Source organism: Poromitra crassiceps (genome assembly GCF_964638095.1).
Source record: "Poromitra crassiceps genome assembly, chromosome: 3".
Taxonomy (NCBI): Eukaryota; Metazoa; Chordata; class Actinopteri; order Beryciformes; family Melamphaidae; genus Poromitra; species Poromitra crassiceps.
This window is the reverse complement of record NC_139625.1, coordinates 5,996,774-6,024,351: the sequence shown is the minus strand read 5'-3', so window position 1 is coordinate 6,024,351 and position 27,578 is coordinate 5,996,774. Positions and strand designations below refer to the sequence as shown.

The window sequence follows — 27,578 nt, the reverse complement described above, 5'->3', positions numbered from 1 at the left end:
AATTTGCTAAAGTATGACTTGCTATCTGCTAGCCATACTAGCCTTGTTTTGCTAGGTTTTCTTATTCGTGTACTTTCCGCAGACTAGATGCCTTTGCGGCACATTGCTGCCTCTAACGGGCGGAAGTATTACTGTTTCCCAATATCCGAAGTATATCGCCTATTTTCCTCGAAATGGGGCTATAATTAAAAAAACTGGAGCCTTGAGAGCATGAAAAATAATTGAAATTGTTTTTTCAGACCATAAACTCATTTGTAAAGTGTTTATTTAAGACAGAGACCGAGAGAGAAGTTGGCTCGTTTCACATAGAGTTGAATGGACGTTCAGGGATGATGTTACACAAGCTGCGCCCCCCACTGGCCATTTGAGAGTATGGCAACTTCCGCATTGGCCTCAAAAAGAGACTGGTGGCCTTGCCGACTGGGTGTACCCAATATTAAAGGTCTCTGCTACAACTGCTGTTCTGAGATCAGCAAAGCGATTCCACATGGCCAAATCCATTCACACAACCTTACTGTAAAACGGCCCTATGTTTTCAAAACTGATTCAGAATCGGCAGCTGTTCGCCGCCTACAGATGCGACTCAGGGAAGCAAGCAAACTATGTAATTAGCAGCAGCTAACGTTAGCTAGCATAACGTTCATTCACCGAAGTTGGAAACTGTAAGTTTACAGCTAACTCACCTAGCCTAGGTTGTTATTACTGACACTGCTATTGTATTGCTAACGCTAATCGAGTTAGCTATAACGCTAACCGTTGTTAATTAGCGTTATAGCGTTAACTGGGAGAGTCTGTGTTCCCAGATTGACTGGGTGGGAGGTGGTCTGAATGTGACTGTCCACTGGATCTTCCACTTGTTGGGCAACTACAGTAGCTTGTGTCACTCGATGCATTGGACTAACATTAGCTTTCTTATTTTTCCAGCCTAGCCACGTTGTCGCTAAAGCAGTATGTTAACAGCTAACGGACGTTACAAACACTAGCACACGCGTAAAGTTAGTCAACCTAAATCCCATGCCTTTATTTTTGCTAGGAGCAAATCTAAAGGTCAGGTTTGAATGTTGCGTAATGTCTGTCCGCAGCCACCGTTATTATGGCTCGTTATGTATATGGTGCTGTCAACTAACCTGTCATTCAGTGACTGCAGCATGGTGGCATGCCTTCCTTCCTAGTACTGCTGCTGATGACTGGCAACAGCTGAACGCACCAGTTTTCGACCGCATTTTTGCGCATTTCTTTAAATGGCAGGTGGTAAATGTGGGTACAGAATTTCCCTGGGTATCGATCCCTGTACCCGATCATACATACAGTGTATGATTGCAGGAACGAGCACAGGGTTATTGGCTGCATGTCTGAAAGGGGCTTTTACATTCATTTGCAGGTGTGCATGCACACACCAAACGCCATCAAATCACTTCCTCATCCAATTAAATAATAGTCTTGCAATAATGGCCAATAGGGGGAGCTAGACTGCTGCCTGGAACCCGCTGCATCTAATGTTTGAAGACTCTTGAGTAGGACAAGAAAAGCTGAACACATCATCACATCTGTTTTTATATACTCCATTGAGTATATTACAGTTGACTACTTTTAAGAGTCTGCTGCTTGTCTACAAGTACAAAGCCCTTAATGGACTGGCTCTGCTGAGGATTTCTAAACGGACGCTCTGCTTTTCTGGCCTGGATTCAATCCAAATCTGGCAAAGGCCATTTTAGCTGTTAGGCTCACCGTTATTTAGAATAGCCTGCCAGAGGAGCTGAGCTGAGCCCAAACATTCACCTCCTACATTTTTTCCATAAACCCTTTGACTAGGTTTTATCCTGTGTGTGTGTGTGTGTGTGTGTGTGTGTGTGTGTGTGTGTGTGTGTGTGTGTGTGTGTGTGTGTGTGTGTGTGTGTGTGTGTGTGTGTGTGTGTGTGTGTGTGTGTGTGCGCGCGCTCTTGCGTATGTGTGTGTTTGTATGCTCGTGCGAGCGCGCGTGTGTGTGAGAAACAGACAGGGAGTGTGTGTGGGAAGAGAGGATTTATTTTATTATTATGTAAAGCATATTGAGTTTCTTTGTACATGGGCTGCGGAAGGCATTTCAAATGGGCCATCAGCACCGCATGGATGTATTTAAATGAATAGTGTTTAGAAGTCATATATTCCTACTAAACCGTCAACATCTAAGAGTAAATATGGGCAAAACATGCAGAGCGCCTGAATTTAGAGAAGTGCATCATACATGATGTATTCTACTGTATTTCCGTCAAATTTACAGTTTGAGTTGCATTCAATGAGTAGGAGAACACATTCAGCAGCATTATTATTATCGGTGGCATCTTGTTATAATGGTGTTATTGCCTTTTCAAATTAGATTATTCGTTTAGGGGAGGATTAATTTTTTTTGCCTTTATTGCATATATCCACTTACTGGAATGGTACTAGATGTAGGTTTACTGACACTGGATTTATACATTATTCCATAGATTCTTACCTAGCAAAGGGGGCCCGGAAGTTTGGGAAGCTATTAGGGGTGTCACGATACACTCACGATACGATACGATACACGATATTGGGTTCACGATAACGATACGATACGATATTTTAACAATATTTTTTTGCGATCGATTTGTTAGTTGAGGGGGCATCCTCCACGCTCCTTTGAGTAATTTCACCATTTTCATCCTCCCGTGTCTGTAACGTCCCTCGTCTGTTCAAACAAAGCAATGAAAAGGAGAGCGAGCATGCAATCGGATGCAGATCAGTGCCACCATGTTCAGCTTCTTTTTCTCGCGATATGAGATTTCATCTCAACGATACATATTGTCACGTTTTGATATCGCGATATATTGTGGGACGATATATTGTGACATGCAGTCTCCATTCACTCTGCAGTGGAAACGCCCTGGAGAGTAGAGAAGGTCTGCCCTGCTCTTCAGTATTCCCAGGTAGGGAGCGATGCAGCGGTATGAGTTTTTGACGGTATGATAACCTTGGACAAAAATACAGCGGTATCGCGGACCTTTATGTGCGGACCATCTGTGTTTTTACAATAGCCGAAATATTCCCATACAGCCGACGTCGTCTTTTTAGATGGGGGGGGGGAGTTCAGGGGGGTCCTTGCGTTCTCCTGCTTCAGCCATGATCACACACACGGTTGTAAATACAGTCAGGGACAGCTCCTCTCTACTGTGATCTAGTCTAGGTAGGCATGCAGCCAGGGGGAGGGGCCACGTAAGCTGCACTCTGCAAGCGACCTGGGCACTTTGTTTTGGGGAAACAGCTGATACTGTGGGGGAAGGTATGACGGCAAATCTGAGTGGTTTTGATACCGTGACGTTTTCAAACTGGCTGCAGGTGAATGCTGCTCCATGATCAATGGCTGTCGGAGGGGAAGAGAGAGAGCGTGCGTCCCTGTTTGTTTATGTGCACAATTACGCACTGAGATTTATTTGATACATTTTTTATTGATTTAAATTTGACCAAACAAGGGAAAAAAGTAAACCATAACCAACCATAAAACATTGACAAAAAAACACAAACAAAATTTGTCAAAAGATTTTTTTTTATACATGCATATTTGACATTTAAAAGTAGGTTGGGCCCAAGGCCCGACCGGCCCTACTGGTTCCGCGGCCTACGTCTTTGTGTGCTAAATGCTTTACAAATAAAGTGTTGTCTTGACTAAGTCTCTCTCTCTCTCTCTCTCGCTCCTCTCTTCAGCTTGACAAAGTGGGAAATGGCGTCCTCTCCGCCACACAACTTCTCCTGGGTCGAACCGGGCAAGCTGGCCGGCTTGGCGCTTCCCAGAATGCCGGCCGACTACCGGTACCTGCTGGACAACGGCGTCAGACACCTGGTGTGCCTGTGTGAGAGGAAACCACCTCACCACGACACGTGCCCCCAGCTGAAGCTGCACCACATCAAGATAGCCGACTTCACTCCTCCATCGCCCGGCCAGATCGACCGATTCCTCTCCGTCGTGGATGAGGCGAACGCCAAGGGTGAGGTGAGCATCTCACGCCGGATGGCGGTGCTGGTCCAATACTTTCTGGACACCGTAGGGTTTCATCTAGCACAATGTTCCGTTATGTTACCGTTAACAGCCGAAATGCATTGGTTTTTGGTTTTGGTTAGGGGTGGGGGAAAAAATCGATTCACCTAAGTATCGCGATTTTTAATGTCACGATTTTTTTAATCGATCTTTTATTCCAGAATCGATAATCGCAAAAAAAAAAAATTTGGTTGTTTGCAGTCAGGCCACTCACTGAACAGCAGGCCAGGCACCGCCTACTGGTTTACTAGTGGTTTTATTACTTTATTAGTTAGTCTGAAGTAATAATTACACTTCAGGGTTAAAGTGGGTGCATCTCATTGTAAAATTGGACTTCAAACGGCCCAAATCTGGCTTCAAACGGCCCAAATTTCACGCGCGTCGGCCCATATCGGCCTGGCCTGCTTGGTATCTAATGCCCGGTCTGAATTATGATCCCAGTCCGCCCCTGTTTTTAACTATATCGCCCAGCCCTACTCATGATATATAATATACAGTCTCTAGTGTATGATTCAACTTTTCCCATGTTCTAATCTAGTGTAAAAAAGCAAACAAACTGAAAAAAGAAAAGAAAAAAAGAAACAAAAATCGCAATAAATCGTAATATCGAATCGCAATAATCGTAGAATCGCAATCGCAATATAAATCGAATCGGCACCCAAGAATCGTGATAGTATCGAATCGGGAGATAAGTGAATCGCCACAGCCCTAGTTTTTATAGCTTTGCTGTTCTCCAAGAGTAGCTTAACCAGTCAGTTTTTCCTACCTGTACAACATTCATGTTGTTCTAAAACGTTCATGTGCGCGTGCTGAAACAAAGCACGTCATCATCATCATGGTCATCATTTGTACCAAAGATCTTCTGTTGGTAAGAACCGAAGGCTTCTACCTTGTTCCACTGCAACACCATGGCACTGTTGTCCAAAAATGTTAAGAGCCTCGCTCCTACCTTCAATACGATCTTTGTCTCCCTTCCAGACGGCAGACCGGAAACAGTATGGCTGCCTCTATCTCCGCAAAGTGTTTGTCCAAAAGGCACAATATTGTTAGAAATATCAACAACCAGCCAACAGATATCAAAGCTGGTGGGCTTATAAGGAAAATATATGGAAAGAGCGTAACTCGAACTGGTTAAAAGTGACGTTTTGATGTGTGTGTGTGTATATATAGTTATATATAGTTATATATATGTGTTTATAAAACGGCTCTCTCAAATCAAGCAATCTGATTGGTTCACAGCCATTGTATAAATCCAATAACCGAGTCCAATAACCCATGGCCATGGGTTATTGGACTCGGTTATTGGTTGCCATGGCAACTCTCTTACTAAAAGCCTTTGGTTTAAAAAAAAACAAATGGCGGAGACAGCTGTCAGATCCTTGTGAATCGATCTTCGCTTATAACTTTACTAATACTTCGCAGAAAATGATGTTTTGTACAAGAATAGATGCGGGCTAATGTCTTCTTTGCAAAAGAAAGGCTGTTAACCCCGCATTTAACCCCGTAACGTTAGTTGGTGTCGGGCTTTGCAGAAAGCACTCGGCTTCTCAGCAAGCGCTGAGAATGCAGCGCTGCGCTCGAGCTGCCTGTCGGGGTTTCCAGAAAGCTCTCAGCTTCTCAGCAAGCGCCAGGATTGGCCAATGTCAACTTCAGTCTCCAGAACGATCCAATCAAATCACCCGCACGTTCTTGCGGTCCCGCCTTACAGTAGTGTTTCAACTGACTCTATCAGAATGACATGCCAGTCGGAGTCGGACTATAGTATTATTATTATTATTATATTATCATACTTGGAAACCGTTTTATAAAAGCAATATAGCACTCGAGCTGCGTGTGTTGTGGCATATATCCCCCTGCTCAGCAGTTATCAGGGGGATATATTTGGCACAACACACTGGCTCTCATGCTATATTGCTTAAATATACATAGTTATAGTTATATATACAATATATATATATACTATAATGAAAATATAATAACTATAATGCCAATTTGGGGCGTACAGTATGATAGGGTATTTAACAAGTGAATGATTAAATTGCGTTGTCCCTCTTTTTAGGGTGTGGCTGTTCACTGCATGCATGGCCACGGCAGGACAGGTACCATGCTGGCCTGCTACCTGGTGAAGAAGAGGAAGATGGCGGGTGTGGACGCCATCAACGAGATCCGGAGAATACGCCACGGCTCCATCGAAACTCACGAACAAGAGAAGGCAGTGGTGCAGTTTCATCAGCGCACCAAATGACTGATTGCTACCCAAAGGAAATAACTGCTCTGCACTTGTTAGGAAACGGACGTGGCAATGACTATTACGGTTCAATGTGCAATAAGATTTATTTTTAAAACAAGTATATAATAAGTGGTAGAAATCTTTTCAAGTGCCTCAGTGATGCTAATTATAATTAAAGGATTATTTTTCTTATCCATCTGCACCAAGAATAGAAAACTACAAGAAATGGTACAGTAAGTGTTGATGACAGATGATAAAACAAATTAAAAAGTACGGGTTTTGCACAATAGTAGTAAAGTAAAACACTAATCTAAGATAAACACATTCATAGTTAAGTCAAAACACTACAATACACTTGTTTTTCTACATCAGTGGTTCTCAAATGGGGGTCGCCCTCATGGGTCCTTGAGGGGGTTCCAGGGGGTCCCCAGCCAAAAGGGGGGTCATTCATTTTCACTATAATTCCATTCATAAGTAACACAATGACTATTTTGGTCATGGGTTTTATACACTTTCTGTAATAAAACATCTAAAAGCATCAATCTTATTATCATATGGGGGACCGTAGGACAAAATCCTATCAAATGGGGGTCCGTGGTCTTAATTTTTGTCAGTTTAGGGGTCCCTCATGTGAAAACATTTGAGAACCACTGTTCTACATGACATAACTGTCGTTTTGCGAGCGCATCGTCTGAACTTCTTTCGTCTGCTCTGTGCGTAGAGATGATCTTCATCTTTTGAGGTTTGTGTTGACGAGGTTTGTAGCTTGCTTTAGGCAGTGGACGCCGGGGTGAAGAGACGTTGACGCTCTTTGAACGTGAGGTTCTCAGGAGCTGCTGGTGCTCTCTCGATCTGCTCCTGCTGGTTTCTGTCAAATAAGCATTTTGATAAGAGCAGAAATACTTGAATTTTGTTACTTGTGAGAATCGCTTCTGTTGACGTAAAATGCTAGCCTGTGCTATTTTATTATTTACTCAGGGAGGTGTTTAGAATTAAATGCATCGATGCGCACAAGTTTGAATAAAGGAATACGTTAGTGGAATACAGTAAGCTAGTTGTGAATGGTACACTGGGACATTTCTGTCATATTAAGTGATCATGTGAAAAATCCTGTATAAATAAAACAAGTGACATTTTAATTGGATTAAATTGCAACATTATGCTGAAACACAAACAAAAAAGTTAAAACTCACTCTTTTGACACCATGTGGTGAAAGTCTTGAGCAGGTCCACTTGATCTTTTATCTGTCAAACAAACACACGTGACATAAATATATGTATATGTATATATGTATGTATAAAGCAGAGGTTTTCAAAGTGGGAGGGAGGGGGGGGGGGGCTCCCCAGGGGGGCTCCAAGCAGTTTCAGGGGAGGCTCAGTGAATGGAAAAGATATTACATTAGTTATTAAAAGGAGATCTCATCGAATAGCAAAAATGTGTGTGATTTTGTTAAAGAAATAGTTCAGAGATACAGTTTTGAGGAATTTCCCATTTGTCTCCACTTTTGATGTATTTGCTGTAGTCTGAAGTACATCAAACAGCAATATCAGGCTATCTTGTCTTATTGTGTCTATGGGATCAAATAACATAATCATGATCCTATAGGCATCCATAAATTGAGTGAAGGGGCGGGGCTCTTTTTTCCAAGCTTTGTCTGGGGGGGAGGCCCACAGTCTCAGACTTTGAAAAACCCCTGGTATAAAGGATTTTTGCCTCTTTTGAAAGGATCAAACTAAGAGCGAATGATACAATGCTTTGTGCCATGATTGTGAAGGAGGAGTGAGAGGTCTTCTGGTTATTATAATACCTGTGTTTATCTTTGCCTCGTCGTCTCTTTGGGAGAGAGGAGTTCTTGCTTGATCTTCCTTCAATTCACCCTTTTCTTTTCCTGCAGAGTTCCTCTTGTTCTGTTTGTGGACAAGTGAAAATTATTAAAGTGGGAAAATGTAAATTCTGGCTTTTTGAGTATCTGTTTCATTTACATGAGTATGGGTAAAACATTGTAGGAAGTAGGGATGCACCGATATGACAATTTTTGCAGATACCGATAAACATTGTTGTTATTGCCGATAACCGATATTTACCGATGTCGATATGACCTGTATAAAAACACATTTGTATGATAATCACATTTTGTACACACTGAAAAACACATGTAAACACTGGATTTGAAAAATTAATGCCTTTCCTTATTTCCAAAACATTTGGAAGCCCATAAATCATAGATTTACCACATTGTTTCCTCTCAATGTTAAAATGTTGGCTGATACCGATAACCGATATTAACATTGCAACATCGGACGATACCGATATGATTGCCGATATATCGTGCATCCCTAGTAGGAAGTACATGTTTATAGGACATTCAAAGTTGCAATTTATTATAAACATTTAATTATGTCTTGTGAGTGACACTATTAAGCACCTATAGTGATTTATAAGTGGAAAGGAGTTCTATGGGCCATTTCTCAGTGACTCAACCCAAAGAGTAGACTGGAGCACACGATTTCAATATCAACGTATTTAGTTAGGTGCAAATACTGACGTTTCAATAGGTTGAGGCCACGTCTCGTCATAGACGTTGGTTTAGCTGGCTCAGCCTGGCTGGGGGCGTGGTCAGGGTGGGGTAAAAAACCCCGTTCTATCCATTCAGCAAAGTTAGAATTTAGCTGATTTATAAGTGTAATGAAGCTATCATATTTCATACTTATTTGCATACAATAGCTTATATGTTTGTAATGTATTACAGCTACCCCCATCTAAATGCTTGGACTGGATCACTATGGCAATATATATATATAGCAAACAGAAGCTGGTTTATAAAGCTTTATGATATCATAAAAGCATCTATTTTTATTTAAAGCATACTAGGAACACAATACACTACAATCATGGAGTCATAGTGAGTTATATAAATATAACCCATTATCAGAAAATACTTATAGGATATTACAGGTTCTTATGATGTGATAAGACAGAATAAACATGCTTGTGTGTTATAGCTTCACACTTTAATCTCCTATTCATAGCTTTCAAGGGGCGTTACGTGCTGCCGGGAACGCCCACCTGACGGTCAAACAGTACTGCTAAGTACTGTTTGAGCGGACGACAGCACAGGCATCACTACAGTATCTTCTCTTTTAGCAATAGTCTCACTAATCCCACAGTGGTTTACCTGCTTTTGAGATCTGCAAAAAATAGTTTGCTTCTGTCTCACCCGTTCTCCTTCTCTCTTCACACGCGACGAGGGCTGTGCTCTCTCTCTCCACAACATTATAAAAACGAGTCCGCACTCCGCACGCAGTTTGTTGTGAAACAATTTCTCCGAACTGCCATGTGTTGGACAGTAACGTTAACGATAGTTCGGTTTGTTTGAAGTGCCCAAAACGTGCAGTTTGTTTAGATATCGTTCTTTTTCAACGCTTGATAGATGGTCTAAATATTCCTGACTGGAAACTGGTGGAAAAAAGACCGCTTTTTGCTGGAGCTGCGTCTGGTCAGTGTTCAGCGCCATTGTTGTTTTGAGTTTTGACCGCCAGAATGGGCGTTCCTTGTACTTACGTAACGCCCCTTGAAAGCTATGAATACACACCTACTCAACAGAAAGTGTTACCATGCTGTCATGTATTTTCACATAACTTCAGTTTTGTTGATTTGATGGTTTAGTTTTAACTCCAACTGATGGCTCCTAATGCTAATGGCTCCTAATGCTAATGTGTTGAGAAAATTGTATGACCCTTGGGTTTATGAAACCCTTAAAAAACTGAATAAACTAATAATAATAAATGCATGGTGTTTGATCCAGGATTATCTCATGCAACAGCAGTGTTGGGGGTCGTTACTCAAAAAAGTAATATATTACACTTTACTTTAAAAGAAAGTAATGCCTTACTTTACTTAATTACTCCCTGGAGAAAGTAATTTGTTACACTACTCGTTACATTACTTTTACTACTACTTTTACTCCGCAAAATCGCCTGAGATGTGCAGTAATGTGCATATCTCCACCCCTCAAAAGTTGTAGACTACGTTGCCATTTCCCTCCATCTGCCTCGAACGCCTATGAAAGTTGGCGCGACAATGGATGAGCCGGAGGGGCGACTCTGATTGGCCTGCCCTGAACCAACCAATCATCACTCCTCCCCGTCCCTCCAGGCCATCCATTCTAGCAATTAATGGCTTTTAACAGTCAGCTGTTGTGTTGCATAAGCACGATCATGCATGAAAAACCACCTCACGTTTGATGTTTGTAAGTAATGGAAGTAATGACTTGCTCCCCATTTACACCTGGTTTTTAAATGTGGCCTGTATCCGGATAAGTTATCTGGATGTTCTCTGGATACGGAAAAACGCATCTTAATGCAAGGTGTAAATGCATCATGATCAGGATGTGATCAGATCTTCCTGACCACATCTGGAGGTAGCCTGGCTCACATTGTGTTCAGATCTCTTTCACCCCATTTATTATATACCCCATGTATTAAATATGATTGATTGATTGATTGATTGATTTACACCTGGTTTTTAAATGCAACCTGTATCCGGATAACTTTCTGGATACAGGTCGCATTTTAAAAAGCAGGTGTAAATGGGGTCAGTGCTAGTGTTTGATTTAGTAACTGTAATGTGATTACTGGATTTAGGAGCTGTAATGCCTTACACTACTCCTTACAGACAAATGTAATGTGATTACTGTGATGCATTACTTTGTAATGCGTCGTCACCCCCAGGGGCGGACTGGGATCATAATTCAGGCCGGGCATTAGATACCAAGCAGGCAAGGCCGATACGGGCTGACGCGCGACGGCCCAAAAAAAAATTGGGCCATTTGAAGCCCAATTTGGGCCGTTTGAAGCCCAATTTGGGTAGTTTGAAGCCAGATTTGGGGGGTTTGAAGCCCAATTTGGGCCGTTTGAAGCCCAATTTGGGTCGTTTGAAGCCAGATTTGGGCCGTTTGAAGCCCAATTTGGGCCGTTTGAAGCCCAATTTGGGTTGTTTGAAGCCAGATTTGGGCCATTTGAAGCCCAATTTGGGCCATTTGAAGCCCAATTTGGGCCGAGTCCAATTTTACAATGAGATGCACCCACTTTAACCCTGAAGTGTAATTATTACTTCAGACTAACTAATAAAGTAATAAAACCACTAGTAAACCAGTAGGCGGCGCCTGGCCTGCTGTTCAGTGAGTGGCCTGACTGCGGGCACAATTTTTTTTTTTTTTTTTTTTTGCAGGCCAGGCCAGGCCAGGCCACCGGGCATTTGCCCGACGTGCCTGATTATGCAGTCCGTGCCTGGTCACCCCCAACACTGTCCAACAGTGACAATATGTACAGTGATGTTAAAGAACACAGTGCTGGTCTCACCTTCACCTGTGCTCTGTTATCCAGCTGCTGTAGCATCAGCATCATGTCCATGTCCTCATCTTCCCCCTCCTCATCATCCCCTGCGTTCTGCCCGAACTCCTGCAGTCTCTTCTGGAACGTCCACTCCAGGCTGAGCCTGTGGAGTCGCTCGTTCTCCCCGTCCGAGCGAGCCGCTCTGGCCTGGAGCTCCTGCACCTCCTGCTGCAGCAGATCCACCTCCTGGAGCCTCTGCTGCTCCTCCAGCTGCTCCCGGGCCTCCCGCCTCCACGGGTCCATCGACAGGCCGCCGCCATCGGAGGACTCCTTACCCGCGGCAAAATACCGAGGGTCTTGTTGTCTGATCGGACCGGCAGCTGGCTTCTGTTGTCGGGCCGGCGGGTTCTGGAAGGAGACGTGCTTCGTCGGAGTGATGCTCGATTGGGGTTTTGCTGTTTGTTCCCTGCTGGTGATGGGTTTTTGCTGAGGCAGCTTCTTGATGGCAGAAGTGGGACATGCGTAAATATGATTGTCTTGGATTTGGGAACTCTGTTTTTGGTTTGCTTGAGTCCCATGATGATGTTGTTCACGTCCATGTACCTTCGGATTTTGGGTCAACCTCACTGTCAGCAAAGAAGACGCACTCTGCCGGAAGGTGACGAATGGAGGATTTGATTTTGCGTCGAGCGCTCTGGACAGAGGGATGTCAATGCGTATGGGCTGGTTTGAAGGCGTTGGATTTTGTGACAGGGGGGTTCTCAACAGGCCAACGGCACCTTGAGGCGCCCCCTGCTGGTGTTTTGTGGGCGAGCTGTAGTCGGACAGGAGGTCGTGAGTAGAGGCGCTCTGGCGGATTGGGAACGCAGAGTAGAGGCTGGTGGTTTGCTTTGGACTGATCTGCTCCTCCAGGACATGATGTCTCTTGGCCAGCAGAGGGCCTCCACTGTCCACACACAGGTTCTCCTGTGAGACGGCTTGACGCTATAAAGGGAGAGAAATATTCAGATTTTATTTTAGTAGCATTTTGTAATCATTTTATTAACACAACTGTATTTGGAGGTTTTGTTCAAAAATAGCTGAATATCCATTGGAGTGAAAAAAAAGAAAAGAAAAGAAAGAAGTTGTAATAGATTTATAGCTATAATTGTTCCACATTTGATTTTTTTTCTTTTATTCATACATGTTAAAAAAAAACGCTTTGTAGGTGATATCAAATTTTTTTTTTCAAAAAGCGGCTATCTCAATTTGAATACATACATACTCTGGTCAACATTCACACACATTAGTCTCACACGCCCGCACAGAAATCCTAATCTATCATGTCCTGTCCTCATCAGCAATAGACCCTTTTCACGGGGGCCATTTTGTGTCGAAAAGGCAGGGTAAACACAGGTGCAAGCAAAACACTAATGAGGGTTTCCAACATGGAACCTGTGTTTACCCTGCCATTTCGACACAAAATGGCCCCCGTGAAAAGGGTCTATACAAGTGTGTCTCCACACTATCCACGACGTTTTGCTGTTTAGTCCTTAACACATTAAGTGCCATAGACGACCTAACTCGTCTTACATAATCCAGCGCTTGAGTGCCAAGGACGAGCTAACTCGTCTTACATAAACATTTTTTTTTTTTGACGGTGGGACATCAATCAACCCCTTTTACATCTTCGAGATAACTATTGGAGCAAGAGCATGTGTGTAATCTATTTTACTGACCACTAAGTGGCGACAGAGACAGAGAGAAGCCACAGCCACTGGACCCGTGGACCAAAAGCAGCCGCCTCCCGCGGAAATGGCTTGGCGATTTTACAGTCAGAAGCCCGGAGACACACACACAGAACGGACAGAGATCCCCTCCCCCCAGAGCCGCGGAGCAACGCGCGAACACACACACACACACACACACACACACACACACACACACACACACACACACACACACGCGGGAGCAAGCCATTCAAGGAAATGGCGAGGCGATTTTACAGTAATCCATTTCAGACTCGTCTTGCCCGAGAGCGGCCGCGCGCAGGCAGCAGCACACAGAGAGCGGAGAGCGATTTGCAAAATAGATTATAGGTGAAACACACTTTGAAACACCTCAGAAAGGCCAGAATCAACATCTGCCCATCGCCCACGCATTCCCCGGCCCATCTTGACTCGCACAAGGAGCGTCCGCACGCAGGCAAGCAGGCAGGCAGGCACGCAGACAGGCAGGCAGGCAGCAGCAACGCGCTTCTGACACGCCCGCTGTTAGAGCCAGGAGGAAGGAGGAGAAGACACACGGAGGGAGGAGTTTGAATGAGAGGGGTGTTTCCTGTTGTTATGGAGGAAATTACTGTTCAAAACTATTGTTTAGAATGTCTGACGGTCTTACTGATGCCAAAAATGAATGGTTAAAGTGACTGTTTCACAAAAAGCCATTTATCTCTGAATAAATTTCCAGACGCTGAAACCATGCTGTACTCAACGGCTAATATCTACATAACTACTAACTCTGCAAACTAACTCTTTTAGACAGAGAAAGCACACATTCTATTAGTTATTTTTAGATGATTGGTGTTCATGAATTCTTAACAGAAAATAATCCTCGGCTGTTGTAAAATGAGCCAGAATCGTCAAAAACACCCCTGGCACAAGTTACCTACAGGATTGAAAACATGGCTGGCACTCAATGTGTTAATATTACTTTTAGGTCATAAATTATTGTTATAACTTTTACTACGGTGTGTGACTGTGTGACTCCCTCCTTTTGTGACTTCCTTGAGCCGAGTTGTACAGTAACATGGGGACTTGTCCAAACGTTTTGTATCTTCAGTTTACCACTTGCTCTGTTCATCAGTTACTATACAAACATTCGATGAAGCAATGCACTTTCAAAGCAAGATTAATGTTACTTTACAACAATGGTATACGTTTTGTGGCATGAACTCTGTTTTGTTGCTCTTGTATTTTCCTTGTGTGCTCTTAATTCCCCCCGACCTGTTGCTCATGTTTCCTCGTTAGTCTGCCAGGTTACCTGAGTTCTCTCCACCAATCAGTTCTGCTGATCTGCCCTCTGTGTTCCTGCCTTCCCCAGCTGCCCCTCATGTTCCTATTCCCCCCTCTGTGTATATAATTGCCTCCATAGGCGGAGTTTGACTTTTAGCTCTGGGGGGGGGGGGCACTTCTGCAGGAGACACACACAAAAAAATGGCCGTTTTACATTTGAAATTTTGTCCGTTTGAAGCCAGATTTAGAGGAATGTCTCATTTTAAGGCTGGCATCATCATGGTCTCTCTCTCATTATTGTTTAATAAGTATAAGAATGGAAATTCTAGAATATGAGTAGAATTACAGAACATGAATACTCATTATTGTATGTTTAGTAATGTAATGGATATTATATAGTGCTTCACTGTTCACTGTTGCTTTTGACCGTGCTCAAAGACACTTTACAAATACAGGATAAAACAACTTTAATAAAGAGAGAAAATATTAAAATAGATGAGAGAGAGAGGGGGAGAGAGAGAGAAATATTATAGGTCAAAAGCAACAGTGAAAGGGGCTTTTTTGGAAAGATGACATAATGAGTATGAAAGACAATGAGTTTTGGCCTGTCAGATGTGACTGGGGAGGGCATTCCAGAGGGAGGGGGCGGCTGCAGCAAGGCCCTGTCAGAGGCCCCCCTGTCACAGCTTTAGCAAAGAGATACCTGTGATTCTTGTCAAAGTGGATATAAATTGTATGATCATCAGTGTTGGGCAAGTTACTCTGGAAAAGTAATTAGTTACTGATTACTGATTACTCCTTAAAAAAGTAATAAAAGTTACTTTACTGATTACTTTTTCAAAAAGTAACTAGGTACGTTACTAGTTACTTTACTAGTTACTTTTTTCCCCCAAATACCTTACACTTAAGTTGTTACATGTCTAGCATGTCACTGTATTCATTATTTTCGCTTTGGTATTATATAGGCAATGTTAAAAGAAACGCCAAAGGCATTTTACTTTGAAATTCGGTTTGAAAGAACAGGAAGTGGTGTGTTAAGACTGGCTAGCTTCACACTGGAAAAGATGTGAAATGACAGTCAGACAGATAGATAACGTGAGTGGTTGCTGTTACTGTCGGAGACGAGTGGTAATAAAACAACAGCCTCAATGCAAACGTTTCAAGCTTCGTTGCTGAAAGAAAAGTCATGATGATCTGTCAACATTCCCTGGGCCGTCTGACTAGGTCAGAAGACTTTGACGAGAAGGTTAGGAAGTAACAAAGTGTACAACACTTACTCAAAGTGTATCTGTTAATCCAGTGAACTGTTACACCCAAGTCTACCTCACCCAGCGTCGCCTTCAATTTAACCTCCATCCCCGCATATTCTCTCTCGAGGTAGCCAGCAAACTGGCGCATTTACAGAAATGTTTATTAATGTGCACTGTCCCTGTAATTTTAAACTCAATAAATGAAATGAAATGAAACGACTTTTTCTGTGTGGCAGCTTGATATTGTTCTTCGTGGCTATTTTCTCTATGATGCATCGATATGAGGGCGAGTCAACAGTGCAAATAGGTAGCATCTGCCAAGCTGCTCGCACATAGTTTACAAAGGACAATAATGGTCCAGCTTTTGAACGCATATTTCTCTTGCTCGTCTCCTTCTTCTGACTCCATCATGCTTCAGTTTGTTTTGAAAGCCGGCGTGCACGCTCTGACGCTGTCGCGCGCACATACACGTCATAGATGACGTATATGTGTGCGCGACGGGTCTACCTGAGTCCGTGAGGATAAAATGTTTTCTTTTCTTCTTTTACATAGAAAACACTGCATTCTGGCAGGCAATGATGTAACGCAGTAACGCATGCGTTACTTGGATTAGTAACTGTAATCTAATTACTGTTTTGGAAATTGTAACACCTTATATTACTTAGTTACTAAAAAAGTAACTAATTACAGTAACGCGTTACTTAGTAACGCGTTACTGCCCAACACTGATGATCATATTCAGCTAGACAGTGAGATGGAGATTTACAATGGTGAGCATTTTTTTTACGACTGGGGGGGGGCAGGCCCCCTTGGCCCCCCCATTAACTCCGCCCATGATTGCCTCCGTGTGTCTGTTAGCCCTTGTGCTGCGTAGTGTTTCCTCTGTGTATTCTGTGTTTTCTTAGTTGATTTCTAGTAAAGATCCTTTTCGCTCCTGAACCTCTCCTGCTGCTGCTGCCTCTGTGTCTGCACTTGGGTCCCACCACACATCTCAGCTAAAGCCTGATGTTTTGCTCCTAAAGCGTTCCTGAAACATACCATAAAGGTCCTCTTGTTGCTCTGTCCATCTGGAGGCCTCAGTGACACTCTGAAGGTCTGCAGTGGTTGACTGGATACAGATGGCATCTTCTTGTTCTGGGATCTTGGGGTTGGTAATGTCAAATATTCCCTTTGATATGTCTGTATTTAAAACAACAGCATTGCTCTTTATGTGACCAAAAAAAAAACATTGAATACAAGTTTTGAAACTAGTTTCAGTATAGTGACCGGCTGTGATTGCGCTCATTCCTAAATCACAAACATTCGGTAAATTCGATAAAGAAAACGAGACAATTCTCACATCGTTGCAAAGGTTGATGGAGGAGACGGCAGAGATTTGGGTTCCTGTCACAACAGGGTCGACAGATTCTCCATCGTCAGGGACAGAGTCTGCTGAAGTACAGACAGAGGAAAACACTTTGACTTGGATAATAAATATGTTACCCTCAAGCACCCTTTTAAGCAATTTATGAACCCAGCAACAAGAAGCGATCCAAACAGAAGTACACCCACTTGTCATATTTGGGTTGGACCGATAAAGCTGCCTGTTCCTCTGCATCATCTGCTCTTTCTTTCTTCTGAGGGTTCCATGCTGGTTCTCCCAATGTTCGGCAGGGCTTTGATCCACACCACTGTACAGCAGGAGCGCTTTGCCATTTGGCTTAACATGGCTGTGGTTTTTACCGCCTTGTAAAACAACAAAGATTTTAATCAGATAATGTGAAGAAACAATGGTTTAATTTGTAAGGGATAAGGTCAGCGATTTTGGACCTATACACTACGACTATATAATTTGTCTCTTATACATGTTGCTACTCCTGTTGCTAGCATCTTGCAGCTAACAATGAGGGCTCCCCTAAGGAGCCTATAAATAGCTTTTTGGAGATTATTATTATTATTATTATTATTGTTGTTGTTGTTGTTGTTGTTCTTGTAAAGAGCAGTGTTGGGGGTAACTCATTACAAAAGTAATATATTACATGTAATATATTACTTTTAGCAGTAACTCAGTAATATAACTTATTACAATAGGATTTCAGTAATATTATACCAGTTACTTTGTCAAGTAACTCAAGTTACAAATTGAGTTACTTTTTTTTAAATCAAAGCACATATTTAAATGATTTCCTAATCAAACTGTGTGTTTGTATGCAAATAACCAGTATAGATGACAATAACAAAGGAAAATGATAACATTTAGAATTTTGGACGGTTTACACAGTTTAAATTATTTTTCGGGATGGTCCAGGGCGCCGATGTCATTCTGCTACTGCAGTTATTTCGGTGAAAGTAATGCAAAAGTAGTGTAATAAGTAACGACTTACTCTACACAGACAGTAATATTGTAAAGTAACTTATTACTTTCAAATTAAAGTAAAGTAACTAGTAATATGTAGTATATTACATTTTGAAAGTAACTTGCCCAACACAGGTAAAGAGAACAAGCTTTCCCCCCCAATATGAGATATTCAGTACTTCACAGTATATAAAAACATGTAATAAGTAAAATTGTACAACAAATAACAAGAAAGAAGAACCCCATTTTGTTAGCAGCAAGATAGCAAAAGTGTGTTGTTTCAACCAACAACTGACTCTGGATGGAGCCAGTGTCTGTGGGTCCAAGTACTACAGCTACGTAAGAGACAAATTATATGGTATATTATATACTGTATAGGTGACGAGATTTGTGAAATGAAAATTGGGGACATTTCCAGTTCGGCAATCATATCATTAAAATATCCAATATTATCTATGAAATAAAAAAAAGGAGGACAATTCCGGTTTCATGTATTTTGACCATGCAACTGTTGTTGCATAAAAGATCTTTATTTTCACTTAATTTCTCAAATAAATAACAACTCAAGCACATAAACAAAAGACATTCAAGGCTTGGACCATACAAAAGTGACTTCTGGACTCCAACTCCCAGAATCCACCACTTCCTCCCCTCCAACCTTTTCCTCACCTCAATCACCTCATCACAGCTGCAGGTAATGCAGCTGATTAGACACATCAGCCACTCTGTATTTAAACCCGTGTTTGTGTAGCTTATATCCTTCCACCTTATTCCTTGTGGCAAATGTTTGGAGAAGAAACTGGCTGGCCTCCTGTAAATCCCTCCTCCGACCGCTGTTTGCTGTGTAACTGAATTGTAAGTTTTCCTTTATAGTTGATTTCACATTTATAGCAGTTTTGGTCATTTATGATTATTTCCTGTACCGTTTTAAGTTTCTTTAATAGTAGAGTTATTCCTTTATTTTGAGATTATGTGTTCACATTTAATTGTTTGGATTGAACTATTACTTTTGTTGAATTATTAATGATTGATATACTTTATCTCTTTCTTATGTTCCCAGCCAAACCAGCTAAAATAATGGTGGTGGAATAATAACAACTTTGGGAACTGAAAACTCCCGACTGTGCTCTCCCTCCGTCCTGGCGCGACAAATTTAGTAGCCTATATAATGTACATAGAAATGTATATCATTATAATATTATGCAATTTATATCAAGTATGCATTTTATAACTATCATTATGTTGCATTATAATATTATTGCTGCTATTGTTATGCTGCTATATTATATTGCCTATAAATCAAGTACTGATTGTTAATGACTGTTAATTTATATCATTAAGCTATTATATATTAAGATATTTATATCAAGCATGCACTTTATATCAATTTATATCATTATGCAGTGTATATCAAGTATGCACTTTATATAAATGTATCATATTATGCAATGTATATCAAGTATGCACTTTATATAAATGTATCATAATATTATGGAGAATACAAAAGTGGGACAAGAAAGCTCAAGTAGAATACAAAATAGAAAAAGGAGCTTCTTGGATATTAGAATCACGTTTTAATTAAGAAGTAATGTACAAGTGTACTGCAAAAGTTTACGGGGCAACAAAACGCAACGCGTTTCAACCTCGCTGGTCTTCGTCAGGCTGTATCATAATATCATATGATATTATCATATAATATTATGAAATGTATATCAAGCATGCACTTTATATCAATTTATATCAAGTATGCACTTTATATACATTTATATCATAATATTATACAATGTATATCAAGCATGCACTTTGTTAATTTATATCATTAGAATATTATGAAATTTATATCAAGTATACACTTTATATCCATTTATATCATTATAGTATTATGCTGCATTATAATGCTATATTATTATTATACTGCCATATCAATCAAGTAGTGCAATATGCTTATTGATGGAACCTTACTGTACTTGAATTTGCCTGACCGGACAACGTGAGGGGAATTAAGGCCGGTATAAGATGCACTGCGGACGCTGCACGGACTGACCCCGAAACCCTGAAACCCTTGTGTAAACACGATTAAACACGATTTCAGACGGAAGCCCGTCTTTATTGTCACACGAACACTACAACACATGCATGCGGCCACAACACACACTTATGCTGACGGTGGCCGGTGAAATATGTCCTCTGCATTTGACCCATCCAGGCTTGTCCTTTCCTCCAGGGGGCAGGCCAGGAGCAGTGGTCGATTTTTCTTTCCAGCGCCCGGGGACCAACTTCAGATGTTGTCGTCACTGGTCGGATGACGATCTTCTGCATGTTTGTAGTGGGGGGTTATGTACGGAGGAACCCCCTGGGGGGTATGGGGAGAACATGCAAACTCCACACAGAAAGGCCCTTTCAATGAGATAGCCCACCTGGGCAGTAGGCACTGAAGATATGGGGGGGGGGTCACAACTCCAGCGTCCCAGGTGGGAATCGAACTCAGGACCTTCTACAGTAGCTGTGAGGCGACAGCGCATACCGACTGCGCCACCGTACCCCTGTGTACGGTCTAACCCTAACCCTAACCCATGTGTGCGGTGAACTTTGAACTTTTAATTTTTAACTTTGCACTTTTACTATTGTGTTGTGTTTTAAGAATATATATGTTGACCTGGTTGTCCCTGCATGTGCACAGTCTTGGAGTGGCTGCGGGCCTAATTTCACTGCTCATACTACTGTGATGCTGTATGTGACAATAAAAAATTATGAATCTTGAATCCTCCTCTTTTCCGTCCGTGAGACAAACTGATGGTCACAGTCCTCACACAGGTAGTCCTGTCCACAGTTCTCACACAGGTAGTCCTGTCCACAGTCCTCACACAGGTAGTCCTGCCCACAGTCCTCACACAGGTAGTCCTGTCCACAGTCCTCACACAGGTAGTCCTGCCCACGGTCCTCACACAGGTAGTCCTGTCCACAGTCCTCACACAGGTAGTCCTGCCCACAGTCCTCACACAGGTAGTCCTGCCCACAGTCCTCACACAGGTAGTCCTGCCCACAGTCCTCACACAGGCCCACAGTCCTCACACAGGTAATCCTGTCCACAGTCCTCACACAGGTAGTCCTGTCCATAGTCCTCACACAGGTAGTGCTGTCCACAGTCCTCACACAAGTAGTAGGACCGGCAGGCAGTGCATTTGAAGCACGTGCCGGTGACGGGGCAGACTGTGACAGTGAACTCCCAAATGTCTGTTGAGATTCTTCCCCTCTGCATCAGTGTAGAGCCGGGCTGCATTTCACCTCCACCATGGAGCTTCAAAGAGCTGAAGACCTTCCTGCAGAGTGGACACTTCACATGCTGGTCCTGGTGGTCCGCCCACATCTTCATGTAGGAGATGTGGACGTCGTTGCCGCCACCAATCCTGCACCAAGAGACAGGCAGCTTTTTCTCCAGCAGCTCCTCTTGACAGATGAGACACACATCCTGGGCTTGGATGACTTTCTGGCAGATGCTTCCACCCTCCTGGATCGGGTCTTGCATTGGAGGATCGCCGAAATTTCGCCTTCCATAAGCCCTTTCTAGAAAGAGTAGGCATCTTCTCTTGGTACTCTGAAGCTCCTCATTAAAACTCAGCAAATATGTTTGCATGGCTCTTGTCTTTCACTTGCCGGACTCCGGTCTTCACGTTTCTCCATGCAACTGCTGTAGCTACTGTATGGTGCAAGCCCAGGGGCATATTTTCCACTGGAGAGAGGGGGGACATGTCCCCCCCCACTTTTCAAAACCTAGATTCTGTCCCCCCCCCCACACTTTTTTTAAACTGGTACCGAACTCAAATGTGTTTTTTATCAGATCAGATGAGGTGGAGAAGGTGCCTATTCGCCCTTGTGCAAGCCGACTGATATCCCTCCAAAATACCACAATAAGACCCCTTTTAGGAACACCATTAGAACAATTCATGTGATTTGCTATCAAAAACCTTTGACATTTAGAGATGAATGTAAGAATTAAATTTTTTGGTGATTGAGTGACGAGCCCTTCTGTTCGGGAAATTGTTCAGAAACCCCCTTATTGTCAATATACCTAGGAAAGCCATATACATCCCCTGAATGACCTAGGCCTAGGTCTCTAGTTTATGGTTGTAACGTTCCGTGATATAACTTATAAGCATCTTCACTGCCGCTGGAGCATCTGAAAGACAGTAATGGAGGAGGAGGAGGAGAAAATCTGGGACATTTTCGGGGACAGCTCCAGCCGGGGTCCCGGGGACGGGTCACCAAAAACGGGAACTGGCCCTGATAACCGGGGATGTCTGGTCACCTTAGGTATATACTGACTGTAGGTCCAAAAACTCACCGAACTTTCCCTTTAATCTGTTCATACCTGTGTTCCTTGAGGTTGGTTGACTGATCAGAGTCTCCAGGCCGTTGTAGTTCGCTCCGAGCTTCACAACCTGCAGGGTCACGATCGGGCCAGTCTGCATCATGATGGCTGCTGCCCTACAGACAGGGTCAGCATGGGTCAGTACTGGACTAATCTTTAATTTTAATATGACATATATATATATATAAACAAACAGTATATATATATATATATGTATATGTGTGTGTGTGTGTGTGTGTGTATGTGTGTGTGTGTGTGTGTGTGTGTGTGTACACACACATTACCGTTTCACCACTTAATGTTCTTTATTATTTACATTATCTGTGACTTGATCAAATTTATGCAAGAGGAGTTAAGTTTCGCTATTATCCAGCTACCTTTCTTGGTTGAGGCCGACCAGACTCTGACCATCCACACTCAGCAGCTGGTCCCCAGCAGTCAAGCCGCCATTCTGCATCACAGTAGAGAGACATGTAAGACCATCATGTCTTTTTTTTTTAGCTTTCCTTTGCAGTGAAATGAGTGCATATCTTTGAACATGTCAAGGTCAGTTGAAACAGAAATGTGTTGGAGCTCACCATTTCTGCTGCTCCTCCCTTGACAATAGATTTGACATAAATCCCAAGGTGACCTTGCCCTGCTCCCTGTGGCAAAGAGAGAAAGACTAATTAATTAATTAGCAGATGCTTTTGGTGTTTGAATAGTTTCAGCTAACGAGGGCATCAGAGGAAGAAAAACACATCTCGTCGTCGCACAGTTGAGGCAGTTAAAGCACTTCACCTTGGCAGCCACAATGCTGACTCCCATTCCACTGTTCAAGGGTTTATACAATGTGACCGTCACAATGGCCGGCTCTCTGCACGCTGCCTGATGATGGAAAAAAGAAACACACACACACACACACACACACACACACACACACACACACACACACACACACACACACACACACACACACACATTTATTTATTTATTTATCAATTTAGTTATATATATATATTTTTTTTTTCTGATTTCCCCCAATTTTCTGCCCAATGATTCTTTGCCAATTTATCCCCATGCTGCCCTATTGGCTGCTCCGGTCGCTGCTCCACACCCTCTGCCGATCTGGGGAGAGCCGAGACTAGCACCATGCTTCCTCCGACACATGCACAGTAGCCAGCCGCTTCAGGGGGAGCTTCACCGGTAGGACTTACAGTATCACATGGGAGGATCACACTATCCCTTCCACCCTGACCAGGCGCCCCGACCGACCAGAGGAGGCGCTAGTGCAGCGACCAGGACACATACCCCAAGTACGGCTTGCCACCCTCAGGCACAGCCAATCGTGCCTGTATGGATGAGCAACCAAGCCGGAGGTAACTGGGAGCACAAGCCAGCAGAGGTATGTGTGTTTGTTTACCACGTGTGAACTCTCTGCAGAAGATGTTGCTTCACTGAAGAACAGGGTCCAGCTGCCTTTGAAGTTAGGCTGAGATATTAAAGAGCAGAGACCTGGAAGAACAGGACATGATACAAATAGCATGTCAATAAATGCAAGACATTTAAAGAATAGTGTAAATTTAAGCTTTACTCTCTTTAAACCTTTTAAAAAAACATTTTCTTTTTTTTACAAATGCAATGGTGATTAAACACTATTTTAGTTGGGTTGACCCCAGCGACACCCCTGAATATTAAGCTTTCCAAACTTAATACGACTGAATATTCAGAATCTTTTTATTTTATTTTATATTTTCCCCCCCGATTTTTTTATCCCATTTTTATCCCCCATTAGTGCTCATTTAAATTTACTTATCCTGGTTGCTGCTCCACCCCCTGCCGATCTGGGGAGAGCCGAAACTGGCTCCATGCTTCCTCCGAGACATGGGCAGTTAGCCAGCCGCTTCTTTTCACCTGACAGGGAAAGCTTCCCCGGTAGGACATAGCACGTGGGAGGATCACGCTATTCCAACGAGTTCCCCTCCCTCCGAACAGGTACCCCGAACGACCAGAGGAGGACCACTTCAGCAACCAGGATATTGCATGTTTTCCTATATGAAGGAAACCCCCAGGAGGCACGGGGAGAACATGCAAACTCCACACATAAAGGCCCTTTTGACGACCCCACCCGGGCGGCAGGCACTCGAGGACATGCGGACGGGCACGCACTCCTTCAGCGCTCACAGCGTCCCAGGTGGGAATTGAACCCAGGACCTTCTAGCTGTGAGGCGACAGCACTTACCACTGCGCCACCGTGCCCCCCAATATTCAGAATCTCATACCTTTGCAACAAATTGGCTCCATGAATTCCCTAAAGCCCGGAGGAATTCCTCTCGCAGTGTCACAGGAGTATCCCCCCTCAGGCAGCAGGAAGGGCAGGTTGAGGTGAAGGCTCTCCTCCAGCGGGACGTCCCGGTCCCGCCCCTCACTGTGCTGGATGTCCCGCCCCTCACTGCCAACCAGGTGATCAGCTGAGGCCTCGGCCGCCGCCACTACAGCTTCGACCAGATCCTGGAGGGTAGATGACAATGTGCTGCTCTAACAACTAGATTGACATTTCTCAATGACATGACATAATATAATATAATATAATATAATATAATATAATAATATAATATACTCTGCTGTCTGTGACCCTGAGCAAAACCCTGACTGCCAGGGACGCAGGAACTCTATTTAAGTAGGGGGTGCTGGAAGGAAAGTGCTGCAGGTTTTTTGGGATGTGTTTTTAGCCATATTTAGAGGAATATCTCATTTTAAATTAACATTAGATTATATTGTTGTGATGTCGTTATTCAGTATTTTCTCCTTTTCTCACTCACTTTCATGTCAACACATGACAGCAACACAGGCAGAAACACTGCACTTATTATTATAATATTTTATTATCTTATTATTATAAACCAAACATCAAAAATAACATCTCCACCCACAGGTGTCAGACACCTGCCCATAGTCTTCAACTAAACCCTAAATATCGCAGTATAAAGCATATAAAACACATTTTAATCATATATTTTTTTTTTATTGACATTGCAATTCCAATATAAAACAGCAGAGGGTGCTGAAGCACCCTAAACACCCCCACTTCCCGCGTCCCTGCTGACTGTAGTAATAGCATTAGTAGTAGCAGTAGTAGCAGTAGTAGTAAAGGTCAGAGTAGTACCAACACGTCCTCATACCGAATCGTCTGAATAAGTCTATTTCCAATGCAAAACGACATATGAGCGAAACGGTGCGTACAGGTGACACGCCTCACGTGGGACACAATTAATTTGAAACACGTCACAGCGGTTATGTTTAAACATCGGTTATGTTTAGGCAACTAAAACAACTTGGTTATGTTTAGGCAACTAAAACAACTTGGTTACGGTTAGGCAACTAAAACAACTTGGTTATGTTTAGGCAACTAAAACAACTTGGTGATGTTTATGCAACTAAAACAACTTGGTTAAGGTTAGGCAACTAAAACAACTTGGTTACGTTTAGGCAACTAAAACAACTTGGTTAAGGTTAGGCAACTAAAACAACTTGGTTAAGGTTAGGCAACTAAAACAACTTGGTTGTGTTTAGGCAACTAAAACAACTTGGTTACGTTTAGGCAACTAAAACAACTTGGTTACGGTTAGGCAACTGAAACAACTTGGTTAAGGTTAGGCAACTAAAACAACTTGGTTAAGGTTAGGCAACTAAAACAACTTGGTTACGGTTAGGCAACTAAAACAACTTGGTTACGTTTAGGCAACTAAAACAACTTGGTTAAGGTTAGGCAACTAAAACAACTTGGTTAAGGTTAGGCAACTAAAACAACTTGGTTACGGTTAGGCAACTAAAACAACTTGGTTACGGTTAGGCAACTAAAACAACTTGGTTACGGTTAGGCAACTAAAACAACTTGGTTAAGGTTAGGCAACTAAAACAACTTGGTTACGGTTAGGCAACTAAAACAACTTGGTTACGGTTAGGCAACTAAACAACTTGGTTACGGTTAGGCAACTAAAACAACTTGGTTAAGGTTAGGCAACTAAAACAACTTGGTTACGGTTAGGCAACTAAAACAACTTGGTTAAGGTTAGGCAACTAAAACAACTTGGTTAAGGTTAGGCAACTAAACAACTTGGTTAAGGGTAGGCAACTAAACAACTTGGTTACGGTTAGGCAACTAAACAACTTGGTTACGGTTAGGCAACTAAAACAACTTGGTTACGGTTAGGCAACTAAACAACTTGGTTACGGTTAGGCAACTAAAACAACTTGGTTACGGTTAGGCAACTAAACAACTTGGTTACGGTTAGGCAACTAAAACAACTTGGTTAAAGTTATGGGTAAAAACGGAACACATAGGAGGCAAACCAGGTCTTTTTGCAGTGGTTCTCAAATTTTTTCATGTGAGGAACCCCTAAACTGACAAAGATTAGACCATGGACCCCCATATGATAATAAGATTGATGCTTTTAGATGTTTTCTTACATAAAGTGTATAAAACCCATGACCAAAATAGTCATTGTGTTACTTATGAATGGAATTAGAGCGAAAATAAATGACCCCCCTTTTGGCTGAGGACCCCCTGGAACCCCCTCAAGGACCGCTGGGCGTCCCCGGACCCCCATTTGAGAACCACTGTCTTACGGCGAGGAGGTTGAAGGAAGAGCAAGTCAATCCCAGCCCTTCACCCTTGTCAGCGAGCTACTTCAATATCCCACTGTCATCACGTTAAAGACCACCAGAGGTCACCGCTACTTCCTGTCACAGCTCCTCAACTCTGGCGTATGCACTCACTACTCACACGACCGCAAGGTGTCACATTCGCAAACATTGGTCATTTTGACCACCTTGAAAATCGATGTTGTCGTTTTCCTCGTGAGGAAGGCCTGAATACTCTAGCATGGCTTGTTTTGATTGGTAGTGGCAGCATGGCCGTAACTAGCTATGAGAACGGGGAGGTCCGGACCTCCCCTAATATTTCAGAGATTTTTTTTTTTTTTTTTTTTTATAAAACAATCTGCATGGAAAAGCATGAAAAACACGGGATCGCTTTTATTTTGAAACGAAAGG

At 42.7% G+C, this 27,578-nt stretch overlaps 2 protein-coding genes across 3 annotated transcripts in view; one reads left to right on the top strand and one right to left on the bottom strand.

Annotated features, from left to right (window-relative positions):
• Window positions 1–558: 558 nt before the first annotated feature.
• On the top strand, window positions 559–8,155 carry dusp23b (dual specificity phosphatase 23b). Of its 2 annotated transcripts, none has more exons than XM_083633357.1 (3): window positions 559–662; window positions 3,706–3,986; window positions 6,096–8,155. In XM_083633357.1, exons 2-3 carry the CDS (start codon window positions 3,722–3,724, stop codon window positions 6,377–6,379), a joined length of 549 nt encoding a protein of 182 aa, XP_083489483.1. In that variant the 5' UTR covers window positions 559–662; window positions 3,706–3,721; the 3' UTR covers window positions 6,380–8,155. The 2 variants fall into 2 exon arrangements, with proteins under 2 accessions (XP_083489483.1, XP_083489484.1); XM_083633358.1 differs by having other exon boundaries at window positions 3,706–3,991.
• Window positions 6,769–27,578, bottom strand: part of afdnb (afadin, adherens junction formation factor b) — a gene marked incomplete at its 5' end in the record, with an annotated part of 43,143 nt that continues 22,333 nt past the window's right edge. The window contains 13 exons of the mRNA XM_083634316.1: window positions 6,769–7,134; window positions 7,460–7,511; window positions 8,075–8,174; window positions 11,628–12,098; window positions 12,228–12,584; window positions 17,180–17,271; window positions 17,392–17,565; window positions 22,545–22,660; window positions 22,922–22,995; window positions 23,123–23,188; window positions 23,325–23,411; window positions 23,947–24,038; window positions 24,806–25,034. Coding sequence (XP_083490442.1) covers window positions 7,038–7,134; window positions 7,460–7,511; window positions 8,075–8,174; window positions 11,628–12,098; window positions 12,228–12,584; window positions 17,180–17,271; window positions 17,392–17,565; window positions 22,545–22,660; window positions 22,922–22,995; window positions 23,123–23,188; window positions 23,325–23,411; window positions 23,947–24,038; window positions 24,806–25,034 — 2,007 coding nt within the window. The 3' untranslated portion in view covers window positions 6,769–7,037. The remainder of the gene's footprint in view (window positions 7,135–7,459; window positions 7,512–8,074; window positions 8,175–11,627; window positions 12,099–12,227; window positions 12,585–17,179; window positions 17,272–17,391; window positions 17,566–22,544; window positions 22,661–22,921; window positions 22,996–23,122; window positions 23,189–23,324; window positions 23,412–23,946; window positions 24,039–24,805; window positions 25,035–27,578) is intronic.

What these genes read in the sequence shown, in the direction of transcription:
- dusp23b (XM_083633357.1), top strand. Translation starts at nt 3,722, where the DNA reads ATGGCGTCCTCTCCGCCACACAACTTCTCCTGGGTCGAACCGGGCAAG. An exon ending in GGATGAGGCGAACGCCAAGG is followed by an intron (nt 3,987 to 6,095) that starts GTGAGGTGAGCA and finishes CCCTCTTTTTAG; the next exon opens with GGTGTGGCTGTTCACTGCAT.